The 21,646-nt window shown below is 47.2% G+C and overlaps 1 protein-coding gene and 1 pseudogene across 1 annotated transcript; one reads left to right on the forward strand and one right to left on the reverse strand.

Annotated features, from left to right (window-relative positions):
• The first annotated feature begins 801 nt into the window (after positions 1-801).
• On the forward strand, positions 802-919 carry LOC132503377 (small nucleolar RNA SNORA18; annotated as a pseudogene).
• Positions 920-1,696: 777 nt separating this feature from the next.
• ZNF74 (zinc finger protein 74) lies at positions 1,697-21,099 on the reverse strand. The gene is given in 6 exon segments (XM_060119461.1): positions 1,697-3,749; positions 3,752-5,269; positions 5,681-5,776; positions 6,174-6,300; positions 20,299-20,384; positions 20,698-21,099. Coding segments are annotated over 6 exon segments (1,899 nt in total). The 5' UTR covers positions 20,726-21,099; the 3' UTR covers positions 1,697-3,705.
• Positions 21,100-21,646: the final 547 nt, after the last annotated feature.

The following is a 21,646-nucleotide window of genomic DNA, read 5'->3' on the forward strand; positions in this document are numbered from 1 at the left end:
CGCCTGCCGATGCAGGGGACACGGGTTCGTGCCCCGGTCTGGGAAGATCCCACATGCCGTGGAGCGGCTGGGCCAGTGAGCCATGGCCGCTGAGCCTGCGCGTCCGGAGCCTGTGCTCCACAACGGGAGAGGCCACAACAGTGAGAGGCCCGCCTATAGCAAAAAAAACCCAAAAAACAAAACAAGAATAAATATATGAACATATATGAAAAAAACTATAAACCTTTTCTGATGGTTAGATGCAGACTTAAATGGACAGTCATGTACCACATTTCTGATGTGAAGACCTAATATCATATAGAACTATGTTAATTCTTCACAAACTGGTCAATTCTAATCAAAATCCCAATGAGATATGCAGGGGCATGAAGAGGCTGAGTTCCGAGAAAATGATTCCTGCGTCACCTGGAAGAATAGATTAAAAAAATTTTGGGCTTCCCTGGTGGCGCAGTGGTTGAGAGTCCGCCTGCCGATGCAGGGGACGCGGGTTCGTGCCCCGGCGTGGGAAGATCCCACATGCCGCGGAGTGGCTGGGCCCGTGAGCCAGGGCCGCTGAGCCTGCGCGTCCGGAGCCTGTGCTCCGCAACGGGAGAGGCCACAGCGGTGAGAGGCCCTCGTACCGCCAAAAAAAAAAAAAAAGGCAAATATAAAAAGTGATTGGGAATTCCTGGGCAGTCCAGTGGTTAGGACTCAGTGCTTTCACTGCCGCGGCCCAGGTTCAATCCCTGGTTAGGGAACGAAGACCCTGCAAGCTGTTCAGTGCAGCGAAAAAAAAAAAAAAAAAAAGAAAAAGCGTGTGTAGTTGAGGTCTATATTGATAGGGCTTTTTCTGTAGACTTACATGGTTGGAAACGCCTCACAGAGTAACTGTGGTTTCCTTTCTCACAGGACTAGATCTGTGGAGAACTACAAGACAGAGCTGCTAATAAACTGTGAAAAACTTAACAAACTTTTTTAAATCTTAGGTATTGGCATATGCTAACTGTTCTAGGCTATGATAGCTTAGGAGTGAATATGATTTGAACTTAATGCATGTTTAGAGGGTGTCTGAAGTTCAGAACCAGGCAAATCCATCTCCGGACCCTAAACATGGCTGTACAGTAAATTGCTTGAGGAAACTGGCTCTCAAAGACTACAGGAGGGGAATTTTTTTAAAAAATTCATTTTATATATTTATTTTTGGCTGCATTGGGTTTTTGTTGCTGTGCGCGGGCTTTCTCTAGTTGCGGTGAGCAGGGGCTACTCTTCATTGCAGTGCGCGGGCTTCTCATCGTGGTGGCTTCTCTTGTTGCAGAGCACAGGCTCTAGGTGCCAGACTTCAGGAGTGTGGCTCAAGGGCTTTGGAGCGCAGGCTCAGTAGTTGTGGCGCACGGGTTTAGTTGCTCCGCAGCATGAGGGATCTTCCCAGACCAGGGCTCAAACCCGTGTCCCCCACATTGGCAGGCGGATTCTTAACCACTATGCCACCAGGGAAGCCCAGAGGGGAATTTTTGAAGTGTGTCCATGTTCCATTGGAGATCAAAGAAGCCCAACTAAAAAAAATGGTGGACTCTCACAACTATGGATTGAGCAAAAATTCTTTTTTGAAAGGGCTATTTTGAAGATTATTACTCTAATACTGGAGAAGCTAAGGTGATTGGCAGTGGAATGAATCAGAACGTGTACAATTCCTTAAAAATTTTTTTATTGACTTAAATAATTTTTCCTATAATAAAGCCCTTTACACTTTTTTTGTTAAAAAAAAAAAAAGACAAGTGTATATACGCAGAGAAAAAAAACAGAAAGAAATCCATCTCCAGGTCATGACCTGTGAACTGATTCTAAGGGTCATTTTTATTCTTATAAAATTGATTTTTTCCCCAAATTTCTTCAATATACATGTATTATGTGTATGATCAGAAAACAAAGTTTATATGTAAATAAAAGAACATCGAGACTTCAATGGAAGGGGGCCAAAGGGCACTTCAAACAGTTTTCAAGAAGAAAGACCAATAATAAGAACACGTTCCATTTCAACCTCACCGGTTATCAAAGACCAAGGTGCTGCTCTCAGCTGAGGGCGTTAACAGCCCCGCCAGGCAGACAGCAGGTGTGGTGTCTGGGGCCCCCCAAGATGTTTGCATTTGAATTTCTTTTAAAATAAGAAAAATGAGTATGATAATGAATCAAACTGAGATTTTATCTATCTTTTGCCAATGCAGTTGTCCAATAGAACTTTCCCTATTTGTCATGGAGGAAGGGCCTGAGACCAGCCCCAGGGATGATGGAGGAACGATGGGGGCGGACACCTGGGATCATCGCCATGGCACCCAGAAGCAAGCCCGTCTGGACCCAGCTCGGAGCAGCGTCGGCCTCCGGGACATGGACGCGCCTGACCACTACTGTCGGTTCTCCTCACACTGAGACGGTATTACTTTGTTATCACACAACCAAAAATATACTAAAACGATGCCTTAAGCTGTTCATTTCCTTTATCTCAAAACTCTCACTTCTAGAAATCTACTCTAAGACAACGCTAAAGAAGGATAATGCAAAAAGATGCTATATGAAGAATGACTTGTAACAGTGAAAACTTCGAAATAACTTCTGCGTCCAGCAAAAAAACAGGTAATAGAACATCACGCCCCCATCCAGAAGGACAGCTCCAAAGACAGTGAGGCTCCACGGGAAAAAGAAGTCCTGCTATGCAGGTAAGCAGGGGAAAAAGATTAGAATGTTGGACTGTATACACCGTGTTTAATGTAAAAATGCAATATCAAAAAGCAGAAGGTAACGTACCAAAGTGCGAAATGCAATTTTATTAAGAATTATGGGTGTTTTTCCCTTAATTCCATATTTTCTGAAATGTGGTTATTTTGCCTCCATAGTTTAAAAAGTATACTAAAAAGCATTTCATAAACTCTAGCACTTTATATAAATGTGAAGTATCATCACCGAGAAGGCAGCTTATATCTGCTTACAACTGAGCAGAAATGACATGAGTCCCAGATGAACACCATCTTTTTCCTTCTCTGGGGAGCACAGGGCCCAGCTCCTCTCACAGGGCTGAGCTACATGGTACCTGAGCGGCCCTGCATGTGGCCTTGCCAGCCGGGGTGGAGGTGTGCTTCCAGATACCTGTGTGCCAACACTGCACCCTGGAGGCACACCCCTGTGTCCTCCCAGCTTCCAGCATGGACGAGGTGGCCAGGCATGAGGCTGGCATGTTAGGACTCGGCTATGCGGATGCTGGGCCAGGTTCCAAGACAGCTGCGCTGTCACTAACAACATGACTCTGCAGCAGAGCTATGTGAGTGAAGCGAGTCCAGGAAATTTGCTTTTTCCCAAATGCCCACCACCTTATTCTCCTCTCCTGGAATATAACGTTCACTTAGAAGTAATACTGTTCATAATTCAGTTTTTTTTCTTAAATTATCATTCTAAACATAAGAGTTTACAAAGGAAATTCCAGATCGAAATCACACCAAGAGGCTGTCCAAGGACACATGACTGACATACCTCCTCTTCATATGCAGGGAAGATCTGTCCCCCCTCAGTGACTTCCAAACCCATCAAAGAAAAGAGGACAAAAAAAAAAAAAACAGGATGACGGTACATCCTCAAACGTGCTCAATTCTCCTCTCCTATGGTGGATCCCTTCCCAGGAGGTGACAGGCTTAAGGGGTGTTTCCGGGTGGGCAGGTGGGTGTCTCTCGCACACATGAGTTAATTTCTGGGGTTGCTGCCCATGGGGAACTCCTGCCGGCCAAGGGTGGGACCACGCCCAGGAGCTCAGCCACGCCTAGGGCATCGACAGGGCCCACGCTGCTCCCGCCGGAGCCCCCCGAACCCAGTAGGCTGCCAGGCATGCAGTAGGTGCTCAGCAAGCGCTTGTCGAACTGGACGGCGAAGGGCTTCTCCCTGCTGTGGAGCCTGCGGTGCTCCGCCAGGGGGCCGCTCCAGCCAAACACCTCGCCGCACTCATGACACTTAAAGGGCTTCTCCGCAGAGTGGGTCTTTTGATGTTTAATGAGACAGTGATTCTGGCTGAAGGCCCGGCCGCACTGGCCGCACTTATAGGGTTTCTCCCCGGTGTGGACGCGCTGGTGCACGATGAGCGAAGAGTGGCAGCTGAAGGCCTTCCAGCAGCGGCTGCAGTCGAAGGGCTTCTCGCCGGTGTGGACGCGCTGATGCACAATCAGGTAGGAGTGGGAGCTGAAGGCCTTGCCGCACTCGTTGCAGCGGAAGGGCTTCTCGCCACTGTGGACGCGCTGGTGCACCACCAGGTACGAGTGGCAGCTGAAGGCCTTGCCGCACTGGCTGCACTTGAAGGGCTTCTCGCCCGTGTGGGCACGCTGGTGCAGCGTCAGGCGGGAGCGGCTGCTGAAGGCCTTCTGGCAGTCGCCGCACTGGAAGGGCTTGTCCCCACTGTGGAGCTTCTCGTGCACCGTCAGGGATGAGTGGCAGGCGAAGGCCCGGCCACACGCGCCACACCGGTAGGGCTTCTCACCGGTGTGGATCCGGCGGTGCCGCGTCAGGTGTGTCCGCTGGTTGAAGGCCTTGCCGCACTCGCCGCACCGGTAGGGCCTCTCGCCGGTGTGGACACGCAGGTGCATGCCAAGCAGCGAGCTGCAGCTGAAGGCCTTGTCACAGGCGCCGCACTTGTAGGGCCGCTCGCCTGTGTGGACGCGCCGGTGCACGTTCAGGGACGAGTGGCAGCTGAAGGCCTTGCCGCACTGGCCGCAGAGGAAGGGCTTCTCGCCGGTGTGGACGCGTCGGTGCTCCAGGAGGTTGGTGCTCCAGGTGAAGGCCTTGCCGCACTCGCTGCACTTGTAGGCCTTCTCTCGTGCGTGCCACCGCCGGTGCAGCGCCAGGGCCGCGCTCCGCTGGAAGGCCTTGCCGCACTCACCACACATGAACGGGCCGCTCCCGGCACCCGGGCTCTGACGCCTGGCTCTGCTGGACTGCACGCCCCCCATGCAGCCATCCGGAGAGGCTCCTTCTGCGGGAAGGCTGGGCTGGGCCAGGAGGGCGCACCTCTGGCCAAGAGTCTCCTCAGACACCACATGGCCCCATCGGTGCTCCTCTGTGGGACTGTCCCTGGCGGCCTTACATTGTGACAGAGCAGTTGCCGGGGCCCCCTGGGTGCCCCTGTCGCCAGGACCGGGGCTGTGGAGACCGGACCTTGCCAGCCCACCTGTGATCAGCTCCCATGACGGTTCTTCTTTGTAAACGCACAGGTGCTGAGACCACGGCTCCTCTACCTCAGGCCCCGGCTCCCGTTCTGGTTCTGTAAGAAATGGAGATACTACCTTCTGAGAGCAGGCAGAGGTTCGGCGCTGGGGCTCAGGGCTGAGATCTGCCGGGAGCACACGTAAGTGCAGGAGAAGAGAGTAGAGACCAGCAGGGGGAGAGAGAGAGCGCAAGCTCAGGGCTGCGCGGAGGGGAGCGCTCAGGGCAAGGCAGGCAGGCCAGCGAGCAGGGACAGGCCAGTGAGCAGGGAAGAGGAAGAAGAAAGAGGGAAAAGAGTCTTGGAGAAGCCAGGGGATTCTGAAAAGAGCTGGGGGGGCGGGGGAGGACAGAGGAGCAGGAAGGGCACTGAGCAGGTGCAGACGGAGCAGGGCAGTGGACCGCGGAAGGAAAGCGGGCCCCATGGGGCGGTGGGGTGGGGCTCCACATCCTCCCACTGCATCCCGCTCACCTGGACCAGCCCCTCCAGGGACAGCTCTAGGCGCCCACCATGGCTCCTCACCTCGTTCCAGGTGAGAGATCACATCTGGCTTGCAGACAGGAGGCCCTGCACGAAGGGAGAAAGCGGTGTGGCTCTGGGTGCTGTGCTCTCCAGAACGGCCCACAGGCCCAGCGGCCCTGGAGCGGCCCCAGCGGCCCGAGGCACGGAGAGGTGGTGCCAGCTCCAAAGAAGGGGGCCTCAGACATGGAACCCATATTGACGTGTGTGCTCTGAGGACCCCACAGGTACTGATATGCCCCATCTAGGGCAGGCTGGGCTTCCAGGGCCCTGTCCACCCCCTCCCTTTCCTCTGGGCCCCACCCCGAGACCAGCCACACTTCCAGGCAAAGATGCCAGTTGGTGCCACAAGGGCCTGGGGCAGATACCACAAGGGAGACTCAGGAACACATACAGACTGGTGGATGCCCAGACTGCGGCCTCCTCACCTTGGGAGCCATCTTACCCAGGGCAAGAAGGTTCTGGTAGTTCTCCAGCATCACATCCCGGTACAGGGCCCTCTGAGGGGAGTCCAGCTGTCCCCACTCCTCCTGGGTGAAGTCCACGGCCACGTCCTTGAAAGTCACCAACTCCTGGAATGACACACATGTTCTCTCACCCAGGATGAGAGTCAGTCCACTTGCGTTTTTGTGTGACTGAGGACCTCACTAGCAGAGATAACCTCGGGTGACCTCCTGAGTGCAGAAGATAGGGCTGTAGACACCATCCGTCCTACAGCCCCGACGCACACACCACAACTCAGCCAGGAATTGCCACGTGGCCTGGCCTGGGAGGGCCCAGCTAACTGGGCAGCCCACGTGTAGGTGCTGCAGTGGGGGCACAGGCTGAGGCCATAAGTTCTGGCCAACTTACAGAGCTTGAAATATAATACAAAGAGCCCAAAACCCTATTCAAGTCCCACCACTGCAAAAGGCCCCAACCCCAGACAGGAAGCCCTCACTGCACCCTAAGGAAGGACCCTGTACTGCTCCGTGTCCTTCCTGCTTGCCCCCCACTCCTTCCCACCAGACCCCTGCTCCCTTGTGCCTGGGGCCACATCCCAGCCCACCCCCTCGCAACCTGCTCCCACTTTCCCCGAACACTGGCCCCTGGTCTCGGGGTAACCCCCCCGACCTGGTCACTCCGGTTCCAAGTGTCCTGAAAGTCCCAAATGACTTCCCTTATGTGACTCCTCCTCTGGAACCCCAGTATTCTGCCGGCCAGGGCTTCTTACCTCTCCAGCTGGGCACGCCAAGAGGTTGGAGACCCAGTGCCTGTCCCATGAGAAGAGAACAAAGAGCAGCCCAGGCCACATACAGTCATGACAGGGATGCATTAGAAGATAGGCTGGGACTTCCCTGGTGATCCAGTGGTTAAGACTCTGCACTCCCAATACAGGGGGCCCGGGTTCGATCTCTGGTCAGGGAACTAGATCCCTCATGCCACAACTAAAAAGATCCCACGAGCTGCAACTGAAGACCCTGCACACGGCAACGAAGATCCTGCTTGTCGCAACTAAGACCCAGCACAGCCAAATAAATAAATAAATACTAAAAAAAAAAAAAAGGGCAGACCATGGTGGGGGGGGACACAGAGGTGGTGGGGCAAGCAGGTCCTCAGCAGTAAAGTGAACTGGAGTCAGGGAGGAGGCGGGGGGGGGGGGGAGGCCGCAGTGGCCAGAGTATGAAGATAGATATCTACCCCAAGGTAACAGTGTCTGCATTCTGCAGCAGGCAGCATGGGGGGAAGGCAGGAGGGGGACGGGCGTGAACAAGTTCTGAGCATGGGCCCAAGGAGTGACCTGGTTAAAAAAAGCAGCCTGGTAAAAACTGAGTTTCGAGTTCTGTTTCTAGGCACAAAGGGGTAACAGGGACCAGACTTGCCCTCTTACCTCAAACAACTAGTAAACTGGGTAAGATGTATGAAACAATGGTCCATTTCCAGACACTGGACAAAGGACAGATCAGAACAGAGACCCCTGAGAACAAACAACAGCCTCACCTTCCCACATGGAAGCAGTCCCTGATCACAGTGCAGGGAGTAGGAATCCAGACAGAGCTTGTGGTCCAAAGAGTTGAGGAGACAGAGAACAGAGTTTGGGGAGACCAGGAAACTACAATTTTCAGGGCAACATGCCAGAGCAGAGGGAGCCACACAGACTTGGAACTCTGGATGTGCTCAAGATTGACTGAGGACTGACAGGAGTGTGCCTGGGAAGAAATGACCCCCAAACCAGGGAAAGAAACAGCAGAAAGGGGTGTATGCAGGACAATCATTAAAACTCAAACAGGGCTGGGAACAGTTTGTGCTCCAACCGGCCAGAGTGAATGACCTCCTGTTCTATGGGACACTGAGTAAAGTCCCCAGAAGGATGCTGCTTCAGCAGTGGGGCAAAATTAGCCTGAGATTAAAGACTTCTCTGGATCCACCTTAACAAAACCTAAAAGTAAGCCTTGGAAGGATCCAACTGACACTAAGTAATTTCACTGCATCACAGAACATTTAAGGAATTAAACCCAACACTCAACAAAGTAAAATTCACTCCGTCCAGAATCCAATCAAGTAACTAAAAGGAAAATAAGTTAATAAAATCAAAAGAATTAAAAGTATCATAAAACAGTATTTGTTTACCTCCAAAGAAAGCGTTAAGGGTGAAACAGCATAAAAAAAGATACAAGACGTAGAAAACAAATAGCATAATGGCAGATGTAAACCCAGCCATATCGATAATTATGTTAAATGTGAATAGTCTAAATATCCCAAATAAAAACTAGAGATTGGCAAATTGAATTTAAAAAGTAAGACCCAGGCTTCCTGGTGGCACAGTAGTTAGTTAAGAATCCACCTGCCAATGCAGGGGACATGGGTTCAAGCTCTGGTCCAGGAAGATCCCACATGCTGCGGAGCAACTAAGCCTGTGTGCCACAACTACTGAGCCTACACTCTAGAGCCCACGAGCCACAACTACTGAAGCCCATGCACCTAGAGCCCATGCTCTGCAACAACAGAAACCACCACAATGAGAAGTCCACGCATAAGGAAGAGTAGCCCCCGCTCACCACAACTAGAGAAAGCCCGCACGCAGCAATGAAGACCCAAAGCAGCCCCTCTGCAAAAAAAAAAAAGATACCCAGAAAATTCTCCACATATTTAGAATTAAACAACACACTCCTGAATAATACATAGTTGAAGGAGAAATTACAAAAAACTTAGAAACTATTTTGAACTGAAAAAAAGGGAAATACAACAGAAAATTTGTGGAATATAGCTAAAGCAGGACTTAGAGGTAAATTTATAGCACTGAATGCTAATGAGAATAGGTGTCAAATCAATACCTCAGTTTCACCCTTAAGAAAACAAAGTAGTATACACTGATGTGTATAAAACTGATGACTAATAAGAACCTGCAGTATAAGAAAACAAACAAACAACAAAAAAAACAACTAATACTAAACTTTCTTTGGTTACTTGTATGGAAATATGTTAATATAAATGTTTCAGACATTACATGAAATTTCTAAAAATCTTATACGTTCTGGTATAATGTTAAGTCATAATTCTAGTTATTACTTTAAAATGTATATCCCAACTTCCGGGGAAGACGGCGGAAGAGTAAGACGCGGAGATCACCTTCCTCCCCACAGATACACCAGAAATACAGCTACACGTGGAACAACTCCTACAGAACACCTACTGTACGCTGGCAGAAGACCTCAGACCTCCCAAAAGGCAAGAAACTCCCCACGTACCTGGGTAGGGCAAAGCGGAGAGATTCCCGCACAGAGGATTGGTGCCAACCGGCACTCACCAGCCCGAGAGGCTTGTCTGCTCGCCCACTGGGGCGGGCGGCGCTGGGAGCTGAGACTCGGGCTTCAGTCGGAGCGCAGGGAGAGGACTGGGGTTGGCAGCGTGAACACAGCCTGAAGGGGCTAATGCACCACAGTTAGCCGGGAGGGAGTCTGGGAAAAAGTCTGGACCTGCCGAAGAGGCAAGAGACTTTTTCTTCCCTCTTTGTTTCCTGGTGCGCGAGGAGAGGGGATTAAGAGCGCTGCTTAAAGGAGCTCCAGAGACGGGCGCGAGCCGCAGCTGAAAGCGCGGACCCCAGAGACTGGCATGGGAGGCTGGGGCTGCTGCCACCGCCACGAGGCCTGTGTGCGAGCACAGGTCACTGTCCACGCCCCCCTTCCGGGGAGCCTGTGCGGCCCGTCACTGCCGGGATCCCGGGATCCAGGGATGGCTTCCCTGGAAGAGCGCACAGCGCGCCTCGGGCTGGTGCAGCGTCACGCTGGCCTCTGCGCCCCGCACTCCGTGCCCCTCCCTCCCCCCCGGCCTGAGTGAGCCAGAGACCCCGAAGCGGCTGCTCCTTTAACCCTGTCCTGTCTGAGCGAAGAACAGACGCCCTCCGGCGACCTACACGGAGAGGCGGGGCCAAATCCAAAGCTGAGACCCGGGAGCTGTGAGAACAAAGAAGAGAAAGGGAAACCTCTCCCAGCAGCCTCAGAAGCAGCAGATTAAAGCTCCACAATCAACTTGATGTACCCTGCATCTGTGGAATACATGAGTAGACAACGAATCATCCCAAATTGAGGAGCCAGGAGTCAGTGCTGTGCCTCTGAGGTGGGAGAGCCAACTTCAGGACACTGGTCCACAAGAGACCTCCCAGCTCCACATAATATCAAACAGCGAATATCTTCCAGAGATCTCCATCTCAACACCAGCATCCAGCTTCACTCAATGACCAGCAAGCTACAGTGCTGGACGACACCCTATGCCAAACAACTAGCAAGACAGGAACACAATGCCACCCATTAGCAGAGAGGCTGCCTAAAATCATAAAAAGTCCACAGACACCCCAAAACACACCACCAGACGTGGACCTGCCCACCAGAAAGACAAGATCCAGCCTCATCCACCAGAACACAGGCACCAGTCCCCTCCACCAGGAAGCCTACACAACCCACTGAACCAACCTTAGCCACTGGGGACAGACACCAAAAACAATGGGAACTACGAACCTGCAGCCTGCAAAAAGGAGACCACAAACACAGTAAGATAAGCAAAATGAGAAGACAGAAAAACACACAGCAGGAGAAGGAGCAAGATAAAAACCCACGAGACCTAACAAATGAAGAGGAAATAGGCAGTCTACCTGAAAAAGAATTCAGAATAATGATAGGAAAGATGATCCAAAATCTTGGAAATAGAATAGACAAAATGCAAGAAACAGTTAACAAGGACCTAGAAGAAGTAAAGATGAATCAAGCAACGATTAAAAACACAATAAATGAAATGAAAAATACTCTAGATGGGATCAATAGCAGAATAACTGAGGCAGAAGAACGGATAAGTGACGTGGAAGATAAAATAGTGGAAATAACTACTGCAGAGCAGAAGAAATAAAAAAGAATGAAAAGAACTGAGGACAGTCTCAGAGACCTCTGGGACACCAACGTTCGAATTATAGGGGTTCCAGAAGAAGAAGAGAAAAAGAAAGGGACTGAGAAAATATTTGAAGAGATTATAGTTAAAAACTTCCCTAATATGGGAAAGGAAATAGTCAAGTCCAGGAGGCACAGAGAGTCCCATACAGGATAAATCCAAGGAGAAATATGCCAAGAAACATATTAATCAAACTGTCAAAAATTAAATACAAAGAAAACATATTAAAAACAGCAAGGGAAAAACAACAAATAACACACAAGGGAATCCCCATAAGGTTAACAGCTGATCTTTCAGCAGAAACTCTGCAAGCCAGAAGGGACTGGCAGGACATATTTAAAGTGATGAAGGAAAAAAACCTGCAACCAAGATTACTCTACCCAGCAAGGATTTCATTCAGATTTGATGGAGAAATTAAAACGTTTACAGACAAGCAAAAGCTGAGAGAGTTCAGCACCACCAAACCAGCTTTACAACAAATGCTAAAGGAACTTCTCTAGGCAAGAAACACAACAGAAGGAAAAGACCTACAATAACGAACCCAAAACAATTAAGAAAATGGGAATAGGAACATACATATCGATAATTACCTTAAATGTAAATGGACTAAATGCTCCCACCAAAAGACACAGATTGGCTGAATGGATACAAAAACAAGACCCATATACATGCTGTCTACAAGAGACCCACTTCAGACCTAGAGACACATACAGACTGAAAGTAAGGGGATGGAAAAAGATATTCCATGCAAATGGAAACCAAAAGAAAGCTGGAGTAGCAATTCTCATATCAGACAAAATAGACTTTAAAATAAAGACTACTAGAAGAGACAAAGAAGGACACTACATAATGATCAAGGGATCGATCCAAGAAGACGATATAACAATTGTAAATATTTACACACCCAACATAGGAGCACCTCCATACATAAGGCGAATACTAACAGCCATAAAAGGGGAAATTGACAGTAACACAATCATAGTAGGGGACTTTAACACCCCACTTTCACCAATGGACAGATCATCCAAAATGAAAATAAATAAGGAAACACAAGCTTTAAATGATACATTAAACAAGATGGACTTAATTGATATTTATAGGATATTCCATCCAAAAATAACAGAATACACATTTTTCTCAAGTGCTCATGGAACATTCTCCAGGATAGATCATATCTTGGGTCACAAATCAAGCCTTGGTAAATTTAAGAAAATTGAAATTGTATCAAGTATCTATTCCGACCACAACGCTATGAGACTAGATTATCAATTACAAGAAAAGATCTGTAAAAAATACAAACACATGGAGGCTAAACAATACACTATTTAATAACAAAGTGATCACTGAAGAAATCAAAGAGGAAATTAAAAAATATCTAGAAACAAATGACAATGGAGACACGACAACCCAAAACCTATGGGATGCAGCAAAAGCAGTTTTAAGAGGGAAGTTTATAGCAATACAATCCCACCTTAAGAAACAGGAAACATCTTGAATAAACAACCTAACCTTGCACCTAAAGCAATTAGAGAAAGAAGAACAAAAACACCCCAAAGTTAGCAGAAGGAAAGAAATCATAAAGATCAGATCAGAAATAAATGAAAAAGAAATGAAGGAAACAATAGCAAAGATCAATAAAACTAAAAGCTGGTTCTTTGAGAAGATAAACAAAATTGATAAACCATTAGCCAGACTCATCAAGAAAAAAAGGGAGAAGACTCAAATCAATAGAATTAGAAATGAAAAAGGAGAAGTAACAACTGACACTGCAGAAATACAAAAGATCATGAGAGATTACTACAAGCAACTCTGTGCCAATAAAATGGACAACCTGTAAGAAATGGACAAATTCTTAGAAATGCACAACCTGCCAAGACTGAATCAGGAAGAAATAGAAAATATGAACAGACCAATCACAAGCACTGAAATTGAAACTGTGATCAAAAATCTTCCAACAAACAAAAACCCAGGACCAGATGGCTTCACAGGTGAATTCTATCAAGCATTTAGAGAAGAGCTAACACCTATCCTTCTCAAACTCTTCCAAAATATAGCAGAGGGAGGAACACTCCCAAACTCATTCTACGAGGCCACCATCACCTTGATACCAAAACCAGACAAGGATGTCACAAAGAAAGAAAACTACAGGCCAATATCACTGATGAACATAGATGCAAAAGTCCTCAACAAAATACTAGCAAACAGAATCCAACAGCACATTAAAAGGATCATACAACATGATCAAGTGGGGTTTATTCCAGGAATGCAAGGATTCTTCAATATATACAAATCAATCAACGTGATACACCATATTAACAAATTGAAGGAGAAAAACCATATGATCATCTCAATAGATGCAGAGAAAGCTTTCGACAAAATTCAACACCCATTTATGATAAAAACCCTGCAGAAAGTAGGCATAGAGGGAACTTTCCTCAACATAATAAAGGCCATATATGACAAACCCACAGCCAACATCGTCCTCAATGGTGAAAAACTGAAACCATTTCCACTAAGATCAGGAACAAGACAAGGTTGCCCACTCTCACCACTCTTATTCAACATAGTTTTGGAAGTTTTAGCCACAGCAATCAGAGAAGAAAAGGAAATAAAAGGAATCCAAATCGGAAAAGAAGAAGTAAAGCTGTCACTGTTTGCAGATGACATGATACTATACATAGAGAATCCTAAAGATGCTACCAGAAAACTACTAGAGCTAATCAATGAATTTGGTAAAGTAGCAGGATACAAAATTAATGCACAGAAATCTCTGGCATTCCTATATACTAATGATGAAAAATCTGAAAGTGAAATCAAGAAAAGACTCCCATTTACCATTGCAACAAAAAGAATAAAATATCTAGGAATAAACCTACCTAAGGAGACAAAAGACCTGTATGCAGAAAATTATAAGACACTGATGAAAGAAATTAAAGATGATACAAATAGATGGAGAGATATACCATGTTCTTGGATTGGAAGAATCAACATTGTGAAAATGACTCTACTACCCAAAGCAATCTACAGATTCAATGCAATCCCTATCAAACTACCACTGGCATTTTTCACAGAACTAGAACAAAAAATTTCACAATTTGTATGGAAACACAAAAGACCCTGAATAGCCAAAGCGATCTTGAGAACGAAAAACAGAGCTGGAGGAATCAGGCTCCCTGACTTCAGACTATACTACAAAGCTATAGTAATCAAGACAGTATGGTACTGGCACAAAAACAGAAAGATGGATCAATGGAACAGGATAGAAAGCCCAGACATAAACCCACACACATATGGTCACCTTATCTTTGATAAAGGAGGCAGGAATGTACAGTGGAGAAAGGACAGTCTCTTCAATAAGTGGTGCTGGGAAAACTGGACAGGGACATGTAAAAGTATGAGATTAGATCACTCCCTAACACCATACACAAAAATAAGCTCAAAATGGATTAAAGACCTAAATGTAAGGCCAGACACTATCAAACTCTTAGAGGAAAACATAGGCAGAACACTCTATGACATAAATCACAGCAAGATCCTTTTTGACCCATCTCCTAGAGAAACGGAAATAAAGACAAAAATAAACACATGGGACCTAATGAAACTTAAAAGCTTTTGCACAGCAAAGGAAACCATAAACAAGACCAAAAGACAACCCTTAGAATGGGAGAAAATATTTGCAAATGAAGCAAGTGACAAAGGATTAATCTCCAAAATTTATAAGCAGCTCAGGCAGCTCAATAACAAAAAAACAAACAACCCAATCCAAAAATGGGCAGAAGACCTAAATAGACATTTCTCCACAGAAGATATACAGACTGCCAACAAACACATCAAAGAATGCTCAACATCATTAATCATTAGAGGAATGCAAATCAAAACTACAATGAGATATCATCTCACACCAGTCAGAATGGCCATCATCAAAAAATTTAGAAACAATAAATGCTGGAGAGGGTGTGGAAAAAAGGGAACACTCTTGCACTGCTGGTGGGAATGTGAATTGGAACAGTCACTATGGAGAACAGTATGGAGGTTCCTTAAAAAACTACAAATAGAACTACCATATAACCCAGCAATCCCACTACTGGGCATATACCCTGAGAAAACCATAATTCAAAAAGAGTCATGTACCAAAATGTTCATAGCAGCCCTATTTACAATAGCCCGGAGAGGGAAACAACCTAAGTGTCCATCATCGGATGAATGGATAAAGAAGATGTGGCACATATATACAATGGAATATTACTCAGCCATAAAAAGAAACGAAATTGAGTTATTTGTACTGAGGTGGATGGATCTAGAGTCTGTCATACAGAGTGAAGTAAGTCAGAAAGAGAAAGACAAATACTGTATGCTGACACATATATATGGAATTTAAGAAAAAAAATGCCATGAAGAACATAGGGGAAAGACAGGAGTAAAGACACAGACCTACTTGAGAATGGACTTGAGGATATGGGGAGGGGGAAGGGTAAGCTGTGACAAAGCGAAAGAGAGGCATGGACATATATACACTACCAAATGTAAGGTAGATAGCTAGTGGGAAGCAGCCGCATAGCACAGGGAGATCAGCTCGGTGCTTTGTGACCGCCTGGAGGGGTGGGATAGGGAGGGTGGGAGGGAGACACAAGAGGGAGGGGATATGGGAACATATGTATATGTATAACTGATTAATTTTGTTATAAAGCAGAAACTAACACACCATTGTTAAGCAATTATATTCCAATAAAGATGTAGAAATAAATAAATAAAATGTATATCCCAGAAATAACTAAATTTCCTTGTCAATTGCATTATTATGAACTTTCATCAAATCTTTAACCGTGGTCATTTTTAAGTCTTTTGTCATTTACAGACAGTTCTGGGTGTACCCTGATGCTTTTGCAAAAATGTTCCTATAAAAGGGTTTCATCTTCAAGGAATTCATGGAAAAGACTCTGACAAGTACAGGTTTCTGGTAACTGACTATACTGCTGAACTGAATGAATAAGGATATTCAGAATCCTAATGGAAAACTGATGAATTCATAAAAGTGCTAACAAAAGATCAAGATGAAAAAAAAATAATTACATGGGACTGAGTGAACTGATGAGGATGATTATAATTTTTGTGACTTTCTGTTTGAATTAAAAAAAAAATCCCACAAGGACTCAGAGGCAAAAAATATACAAATCAATTTTCACTGTAAAGTAAAGGAGCTGTTACAGTGGAGGATTACTGGACTGAATGTCAATATTATGACATAGTATGAGTGTATTTCATGTTTGGAAATTGCAATCATTGTTGCTTTTGTTGTGGTCATCTATTTACAATGCTTGGTGTCAGTTTATTTATCCCTTGTAAAAATAAAATACAGTGTGTGTGTGTTTGTGTGTGTGTGTTGTGAAAAAAAAGAATTCACTGGTGTAGGTGGGGTGATATTTGCATAATTACTCATGTAGATTTGATTGTATATTTATTTTATTATTTTGATTAAACAATGCTACTGGAAAAAAAATGCATACTTAGCTGTTAGCAGGGTTGAAGCTCCTGATGGTTGTAAGATCTACCTGCCTGAATTTGGACATTAGCATTTTACATTTTATGCAATGAATTAAAAGCAAAAAATCATTTCAAAAAAAAAAAAAAAAAAAAGAAGCTAAAGTAGGTACCTCCCTGGTGGTCCAGTGGTTAAGATTCCGCCTTCCAATGCAGGGGGTGTGGGTTTGATCCCTGGTCGGGGAGCTAAGATCCCACATGCCTTGGGGCCAAAAAACCAAAAACATAAAACAGAAGCACTATTGTAACAAATTCAATAAAGTCTTTAAAAAAAATGGTCCACATCAAAACAATCACAAAAAAGCCAAAGTAAAGAAAGGAAATAATAAGAACCAGAAATTGATGAAAAAGAGCACAGAAAAGCAATAGAGAAAATCAATGAAACCAAAAGATGGTTCTCTGCAAAGACCAATAAAATCAATAAATAAACATATATTTACTATACGACTCAGCCATTCCACTCTTGGGTATTTATTCAAGAGAAATTAAAACACACATCTATACTTGTACTCCAATATTTATAGCAGGTTTATTTGTAATAACCTAAACCAGGAAACAACCTAAACATCCATCAGTTGGTGAATGGATAAACAAATTGTGGAGTACATATACAACAATGTTATGTGCTGAACTGTGTCCCTCCAAATTCATATGTTGAAGCCCTAAGCTCCAATACCTTAGAATGTGACTATATTTGAAGAAAAGGCCTTTAAAGAAGTAATTAAGGTAAACGAAGTCATTAGGATGGGTCCTAAAATGGAAGAACTAGTGTCCTTATAAGAAATGGAAATTTGGACACAAATATGTACAGAGGGGAGAATGTGAGGACACAGAGAAGCACCATCTGCAAACCAAGGAGAGAAGCTCAAAAGAAACCTACCAACACCTTGATCTTAGACTTCTAGCCTCCAGAACTATGAGACAATACATTTCTTTTTTGTTCTTTTTTTTTTTTTTTCACAGGCCCCGCGGCCATGGCTCACGGGCCCAGATGCTCCGCGGCACGTGGGATCCTCCCAGACTGGGGCACGAACCCGCGTTTCCTGCATCGGCAGGCGGACTCTCAACCACTGCGCCACCAGGGAAGCCCTGAGACAATAAATTTCTATTGCTTGAGCCACACAATCTGTGGCATTTCGCTGTGGCAGCCCTAGGAACCTAAAACAAATGGAATATCACTAGACAATCAATAGGACCAAGCTACTGATTCAAACAAGGAAATGAAGTCAAAAGCATAATGCTAACTGAAATAAGTCAGAGACAAAAGACTACATATCTTATAATTCCACATGAAATTCTTAAAAAGACAGAATTATATTGGATGCCAAGGGGGCGGGTGGAGAAGATGGACTGCAAAGGGGCATGAAGGAACTTTTTGGGTGATGGAAAAGTTCTATATCATGATTGTGGTGCTGGCTACACAACTGTATACACTTGCCAAAACTCACCAAATCCTACATATATAAAATTGGAGAAATTTATTGTGTATAAATTATACCTCAATAAACCTGATCCAAAAAACCCACCGGATTTCAGGGAGATGAGAGGTGGGAGTGAGGACACATGCTGAGAACGTGCCCATAACTGAGGCATGCAGGGATGAAGCATAATGGTGATGGCACTGGCAGAAAGGAGGAGAAAATGGGCAGAAACAAAGTTCCAGAGACATCACAATGTGGTGCTGGCGAGAAAGCACTGTCAGAGGCTACATGGTTTCAGTATGGAGGTGTCAACAGGCAAGAGCAGGAAAGGATTTGAGCCTGGCACAGGACTTTCTGAAGGGTATTCCCAACCCACCAGCAAAAGCCCATGTCTGGTGTGTCTTAATTTTGCAGGACAGGAAGCAAAAGGGTGTGGGAATCAAAGGCAGATGTGGAGGGGCTTCCCTGGTGGTGCACTGGTTAAGAATCTGCCTGCCAATGCAGGGGACACGGGTTCGAGCACTAGTCTGGGAAGATCCCTCATGCCGCGGAGCAACTAAGCCCCTGTGCCACAACTACTGAGCCTGCACTCTAGAGCCTGCGAGCCACAACTACTGAGCTGGTGTGCCACAACTACTGAAGCCCGCGCGCCTAGAGCCCGTGCTCCACAACAAGAGAAGCCACTGCAATGAGAAGCCCGCGCACTGCAACGAAGAGTAGCCCCCACTTGCCACAACCAGAGAAAAGCCCGCGCGCAGCAACGAAGGCCCAATGCAGCCAAAAATAAATAAATAAATAAATAAAATAAATCAATTTATTAAAAAAAAAAAAGGCAGATGTGGAAATAAAACTAGCAGAGGAGTCAGAACAGATCACAGGGGATGTCCCAGCAGAGCAGAACCCTTGACGTAGTATGAGACTGCTGGGAGAGGAGACTACTTCAGAGAGAGGACCAGTTACTCAAAGACCTGAGAAACTGGTATTTCAGGAATAATATCTGTGCACAAGAAGGGGAGTACATCCCGAGGTGGTCACTCTCACACAGACACCACATTTTCCTGAACCTTTTCAAGGTAAGTTGCAGACATCAGAACATCTCACCTTACATTCTTCAGCCTGTATCTCCTAAGGATGTTCTCTGACACAATCACAATGCCATCATCACACCCACGAAATTAAACATTCATAAAACATGATCTAAGATACAGTATATTTTCAAATTTTCTCAATGTTTCTAAACGCCTTTGATAGAATTTTTGGATCTATAACCCAACAAGGATCATGTATTGCATGTGCTTGTCATGTCTCCCAAGTGTCTTATAGAACTACAGAACATTCTAACATTACAGAAGCTGGGCAAATCTCACCATACATGTTTTACAGTCATTTCGACTTTTCAAGTGGTAAGTTAACAGAATTGACAAATCCTAAAAAAATCAAAGGATTCTCAACCCTCCTGACCTTTCACCACCTCACACTGTCTTTATCAAGTGCACCTTTCTAAACACTACGATGAGTGGGGGTGGTTTAGGTGGTGGAACAAAATGAGGAGCAAAACCCAAAATCTGGAAAAGGAGGGATTTGCACCTCTCCCAGCTGCAGAAGTGGCCCCACGGCCAATTCCCTGTTGAGCCCAAAGATCCTCTAAAACTCCAAGTTCTTCCATGAAGGCCCCATGTCAGGAGCTGGGTACAGAGGAAAAGCACACAGGGACGCACCCCCTACCAACACTCTGACCCCAGCACTGCAATGCAGCCCTTCCATCAGCTGTTCCACATCCTCCTACCTAATTCCATCTCGGAAAACTCTCCCAAACAAGGACCAACTGCCACAAACATCCCATGGGCCTGAGTGTGGAGATGAGTGATCTCATGTGAGCTGTCACCTACTTGCTTGGGTGGCACTAGAACCACTTATCAGAGCTCCCAGCACAGTGCTGGGCACACAGCACAGTCCTCGGCAACAGACGCGTGGCTGGACTGAATCAGGCTGGAACGTACACTCATGTTGATGGCACACCCTGGCGTCACCTGGACCTGTTCCCACGCGCAGAGCTTCCTGAGGACTGGAGAGCAGGCCCCCAGGTTGGGGGGGGCGGTCCTTGGATGACTAAAGATTCTGGGCGGCCGAAGGTAGGTGCCAACCCTCCACATAAACAACGAAATGTTCAAAAAAGAAAAGACAACCACTCACCTCGGACCTGCCTTCCAGGAGACCCTGATCCAATTTATCTTCTGGAATCTCTTTGAGGGGAAGAGCAGGGTCCTGAGAGGATGGAGCTGGAAAAGAGAAATGAGTCAAGAAGGCTGCTCTGTCCATAGCCACCAGGCACCCCCAGCACGGGGAGAATGAAGGGGAGGCAGGAAGGGAGCCCCAACTTCGTCACAACCTGATAGGGCATCGGGCTAATTCTGCTACTCAGTGTGTGGGGTCACTCCCGTTACGGAGGAAAAGCGCCGCCATTCCCGTCCCCATCATCCCCGGGATGCCCACGTTGAAGAGGAGGAGGCCTGAATCCGGGGCGCTTCCGGGAACCCAGCCCGCCCTCTCCGTGCAAATCCACAGGCCCACGGCTTGACGAGCCAACCGTACCTGCCTCCCGGGGCTCCGGGGCCTCCATGGCACCCTCCTTTGGCGGCCGCCCCGGGCGGGAACGGGGCGGGTCCACCTCCCAGGGCTCAGAAGCCTCGCGCAGACCCGAGGGGCCGGCCCGCGCCCCGGGTCGGGGTCAGGCGGGCTCCGCAGGCGCCCCGCGCCCCGGGCTGTGCTCTCGCCCCATAGCTCGCCCCACCAGCCCGTCACCGACGTTGTCCGGGCCCGCGCGGGCCGGCCAGGCCTCGGGCTCTGCCGCCCGGCGCTGGGAGTCGCGGAGGCGGCACACAGGCCTGGGGCTGACGGGCTGACGAACCGACGGCCTGCCGGCCGCGCGGCCAAGCTGACCCACCTCACACAAGACGGCGGCCGCCACAAAAGAAATACTGGCGGCCGTCGCGAGACGTGCGCCTGCGCAGACCGGACGGGCACTACAACTCCCGAGATCCTTTGCGCCGCGCAGGGGTGGACTGCATTTCCCAGAGGGCATCGGGGCCGGAGCCGCTCTGACGTCTAGCACGGACGGTGTGTAGCACAGTCTTCTGGGAAGTGTAGGTAAGGGGCCAGCGACCCTGCGCTCTGGCCCCGCCTCCTCTCCCCTATTGCTGTGGAAAGCGCTTGCATCTCGGGATGTGTGTGTGATGTGTGTTGTGTGTGTGTGATGTGTGTGGTGTGTGTGGTGTGTGTGGTGTGGTGTGTGGTGTGTGTGTGAGGTGTGTGGTGTGTGTGGTGTGTGTGTGATGTGTGTGGTGTGTGTGATGTGTGTGTGGTGTGATGTGTGTGGTGTGTGTGGTGTGTGTCGTGTGTGTGAGGTGTGTGGTGTGTGTGTGCGCACGCCTGGTGGGTGAGTGTGGAGAGTTTAGGTTGGGTAAGTGTGAAACATTGAGGGTGAGTGACCTCTGTGTGAGATGGACAGGGCCCCACGGGCACCTGCTGGGTCCTGACATTT

Source organism: Mesoplodon densirostris, chromosome 15 (assembly GCF_025265405.1).
Source record: "Mesoplodon densirostris isolate mMesDen1 chromosome 15, mMesDen1 primary haplotype, whole genome shotgun sequence".
NCBI lineage: Eukaryota > Metazoa > Chordata > Mammalia > Artiodactyla > Ziphiidae > Mesoplodon > Mesoplodon densirostris.